The sequence below is a fragment of the Lolium rigidum genome, chromosome 7, assembly GCF_022539505.1.
Source record: "Lolium rigidum isolate FL_2022 chromosome 7, APGP_CSIRO_Lrig_0.1, whole genome shotgun sequence".
NCBI classification, from domain to species: Eukaryota; Viridiplantae; Streptophyta; class Magnoliopsida; order Poales; family Poaceae; genus Lolium; species Lolium rigidum.
Window position 1 is genome coordinate 206,553,476 of NC_061514.1, and position 4,442 is coordinate 206,557,917.

The 4,442-nt window shown below is 42.1% G+C and overlaps 1 protein-coding gene across 2 annotated transcripts; it reads right to left on the reverse strand.

The window, feature by feature from the left end:
* Positions 1-1,210: 1,210 nt before the first annotated feature.
* Positions 1,211-4,022, reverse strand: LOC124675157 (phosphoacetylglucosamine mutase-like). Of its 2 annotated transcripts, XM_047211228.1 has the most exons (9): positions 3,569-3,636; positions 3,416-3,474; positions 3,121-3,240; positions 2,888-3,030; positions 2,552-2,803; positions 2,047-2,462; positions 1,764-1,939; positions 1,582-1,678; positions 1,211-1,485 (listed from the first exon to the last, which is right to left on the reverse strand). In XM_047211228.1, exons 2-9 carry the CDS (start codon positions 3,425-3,427, stop codon positions 1,343-1,345), a joined length of 1,359 nt encoding a protein of 452 aa, XP_047067184.1. In that variant the 5' UTR covers positions 3,428-3,474; positions 3,569-3,636; the 3' UTR covers positions 1,211-1,342. The 2 variants fall into 2 exon arrangements, with proteins under 2 accessions (XP_047067184.1, XP_047067183.1); XM_047211227.1 differs by lacking the exon at positions 3,416-3,474 and having other exon boundaries at positions 3,569-4,022.
* Positions 4,023-4,442: the final 420 nt, after the last annotated feature.

Below are 4,442 nucleotides of genomic sequence, written 5' to 3' on the forward strand. Positions count from 1 at the left end.
CACTTCATATGTCAATATGCATGTTTTCAACAGATTTTGCATATGTTACCTGTAGAAGATCTTTGTGTTTTTTATTGGAGGTATCATGGATTTTTGGTACACAAGGCAATTTTGTCTCTATAAATGTTTAGCGCTGATTTTCAATTTTATTTGTTTAGAAGAACTACATGATCCTTGTCTTGTTTTTGAAGAGAGCACATCAGCGCGATCAGCATCTGTATCACGAAGATTAGATGAGACGCTTGCTCCTGAAGCACCCAAGTTCATTTTGTTCGTGAGAGAAAAATCATGATGTCACTACGGTTGTACATCAGGTCTCAAAGATGCACGCTGCTCGGTTATCGGGGTCAAGGTTGAGGCTTGAGGAGTCATGTCCTTTTCTCTCATTTTTTCTTCTTCTTCTGAAGTCAGCTTTAGGATTGAAATAGGACAATAAACAACAGTTGATGCGTCTAATGCAGGCAGCTTTGTTTTTCTTTTTCTATCATTAGATTTTAACTCTTTGTTTTTTCCAAATCTGTCATTTTGCTTCTCGCACTTGCGATATGGACATAGATGAACAGAAGGTGCTCTTTGTACCATCACATGGCTTGACATCAAGTTAATTTCTATCCTCATAAGAAACAAACGTGAAAGCTTTATAATGATCAGATCAAAATTTCATTTTAAGCATGTAAAATTCATTCTTCTTTTGATGACTAAGATGCAGAGGATGCCCCGAAATATATTTACTTCTTTTATTTGATCAATCACAGTGCATATATATTTTCCTTCTTTGGATCTATTTCAGATCCTTTTATTTGTGTTAGTAATTCTTTCAACGAGATAAATTTGATTTATTTTCTTTTCATGTACCATGCATGGTTCAGAGAGATGCCACATGTGTCACCCCTTTCTTCTATATCTCTTTGACACATGAGTATTTCCTTAAAAAAAATTATGTATTAGTCAATACACGTGCATTGCACGTGCAACATTACTAGTTGTAACAAAGTTACGAAAGCATGTAAACTTATCATGTCTGGTATTGGAAAACACAATAAAAGAAAAGTACTCCCTCGATCCTAAAATAACTTATGTATCTAAATAAAGTTAATCAAGTTATTTTGAGACCGAGGGAGTTCTGTGTATTATGTGTTCTTAGAAACAGGGACGCCGGTTTCTGCGAGCACCAAATCCTCGTCCCTAAACTAAGTGAAGTCTCTACATATAGTCGTACGATAAAAATGAATAAACAGTTGCACATGCACAAAATGATGTCCAGATTCTTCAAAACGACCGCAATGAGAAGAACATTATGCCTTTCAGAAAAGAAGAAGCGACCCAAGGAAAAAATGCAACACTACCCAAGAATGCGTTCAACAAGCTGTGCCACAGATTTTGCAAGGCTATCAGCTGCTTCCACCGTAGACGCCTCTGCGTAGACTCGTACCACATCCTCAGTTCCCGATGGCCGTACAAAGCATCGCCCTTGAGAGTAATTAGCTGCAACGAAAACTCGTAATTTAGTGCACTTTCACCAATGTTTAGGTACTAAATCCAACGGAAATATATCATGTAATCGAGTAAGACATCACTCACCAACTTCCTTATCTATCAATTCTTGCAAGCCAGATGGTTGGCAAACTTTTTGTTCTGCATCAGTTGTAACAATCGAAGCACGATCTTTAACTTTAACCTACATTGCATAATCAAAATAGTCATGAGAAACTTGTCCTAGAAAGTAGATGAATACTGCACTGATTACAGAAGCAACAACTTGCCTTAAGTTGTTTACTCGGCAGATCAGTATATATGTCACACCAGTTCTGTAATGACCATCTCTTATGTTGTAAAACAGCCTCCACTAGAAGCATTCCACTTAGAGCATCACCTACTGCTTGATTAATCAACTGAGTTGTTGCCAACAATCTCAAGGCAGCTTGGTGCTGTGGAGAACCTAAGGGAAAAGTTATTGAGAGGGCATATAAGATCAACACGGTAAAAACAACACCACGAGCTAAAATTGATGAAAAAAGAACATTGCACAAGCCGTGAACAGCTTACCTGCAGCTTTGGAAGAAAGTTCGCTGGCCAAATACTCCAGCCGTGAGACAAACTCATCAGCAAATAACACTGTCCCATGTCCATTGGCTTCAAAATAGATACCAATATCAAATTCTAGAGCTTTCTTATGGAGATATTTAACTCCTGTTGAAGTGAAGGCAACTTCAAGACCAAGATTTTTGAGAAACTCTGTTGATGCTCCATTTGCATAAGCAGTTTGAACTACACCAAACCTCGTAGGCAATGCTTGGTTGTCTTGACTGTCTTTTCCATTCACAATATCTAACTGTTCTCTAATAAAGAGGACAAATAGTGATAGTATCTTGTCACCATCAACAAGATCAATCACAGTGCTGCTAGGTGATGTAATGCGAAAATAAACAAGCCTATCTGCATCACCATCAAAACTTGCACACCTGAATGATACATCAGAATGTCCACATAAGCATCTGCGAATAAAAGATGTGAACATATGGCAGAGTTAAATTGTAATCAATACTCTCACCTGACACCAACATCGTTAGGAGTGAATCCAAGAGGATGTACCTTCTCCTTTTGAACAAAGTCAGCACCGCACCTCTCATTTAGTATTCCTTCTCCTTCTTTACCTGAATTCCTCACAACAATGTCTAATCTGGCCAGTTTTGGCTTTATTTCTTCAAGCTTCAACCCACCAATACCATTTGCGCCATCCACAATTAGTTTCTCCATCAGCTTATCACTAACTGTATCATCAGGTGTTAATTCCAACAGATGTCTGTGGCAATTCAATAAAACTGTTCAGCAAACAAATCAATATCTCTATAGCTTACTGTAAATATTGGAATGGCTTGAAAATAACCTGAATGACTGAGTAATTTGTGTAAAATAATCTTCTTCAGAGGATTTCAGGCCCCTGTTCTTATTCCGAACCATCCAGTGCAGCTGCGGAGTTGTTAGGATCCCCATGTCAAGTGCAACTGAACCTACTATTGCATTTATCCCCTTCGTAACAAAGTTTCAGATAAGTAATTAGATTGACTGTGCCAATAAATATCTCAGGTGCTAGAACAGAGGATGTTAATACTACCATACTTTGGTTGCAACATCAAGTAGGTACTCTCCAGTAGGCCTCGTGTCTCTTGCCAGCAGCACTTGTGCTGAGTGACCTTCCCCAAGTGCAATCCCTTCATCCTTTGCAAACTGAAGCACCAGCTGCATGTGAACAAAGACCAGGGCAAACTGAGGGCGAGAAGGTAGATAGTACGTAAGATATCTGGACGAGTTGGAAATCTTAGGCAGGAGATAAACCGTCCCAGTAGTCCAATTCAATGATAGTAATAAAACTTAGGCATCCTGGTTTGGAATTCGAGCATTATCAGTGCAGTACCATAACTAGCATCACTATACTTGTTAATATCCAACTAACTGAAGCATCATCAAATCAACCTAAGAGAAAGGGGAACATCTTTGAGTAGGAAGAAGTAAGTACAGTATACAGTTTAGCTTAATTGATCTCGTTGCAGGGATGTGGCACGCCTACCTGCAGGAGGGCGTCCGGGGTGGGGGCATTGGCGAGGGCGTCGGAGAAGGGCTCCCAGGCCTGCGACATCATGCCGCCGTCGGCGTCCACAATCTTGACGCCGTTATCGCCGACGGGGTTGTGCGACGCCGTAATGACGAGCCCGACGGCAGCGCCGCCCAGCTTCACCGAGCGCAGGGCAGCCACGATCCCGGCCCGGCACACCGCGGGGGCCATGGTGCTCCCCTCGGCGCGGAACCCCGCCGTCCCGTAGGAAAACTTGGCGCCATCGGGGACAGGGAAGAGGGACGCCGCGGCAAGCAGGGCGGCGCGCTGCTCGCCTCCCGGGTCGGCCATGCCAGCAAGGGCGGATCTAGATGGTGTGCCGCGGCAGGGAAGCGATGGGTAGAACAGGAACGGCGAGGCGACGGCGACGGTGGCGACGCCGTGAGACGGCAGCGCTTGGGCACGGCGGTGGATAGATCACGAAAAAAGTTTAGAGTCGCCTTGGGTGGGACTGGAGCTCGGGGCGACGGGGAGGTCAGAGTTGACTCGGAGCGGGAGAAGTGCGTGGATCTCCGGAAATTCAATTCGGCTCCCGGGTGCGAATGCTCCCTCTACCAAAAAATCATATTTTGGAATGTTGAAAAATTTGGAAAAAAAAATTCTACAAATACATCTCCATAATATATGAATGTTTGTCAAGTTTCACGAAAAACCAATATTTTTTGTGATCTATGTAAAAAGGAGAAAGTTTATCTTGCGAAAAGCATTATTTTTAGCACTGAATTTTGTCTTTTTTACACACGTCACATGATAAGTCGATTATTTATGAAACGACTTTGTAAGCGTGTAGCACGTAAAGATGTACGTGCGGATTTTTTGTTTCATTTTT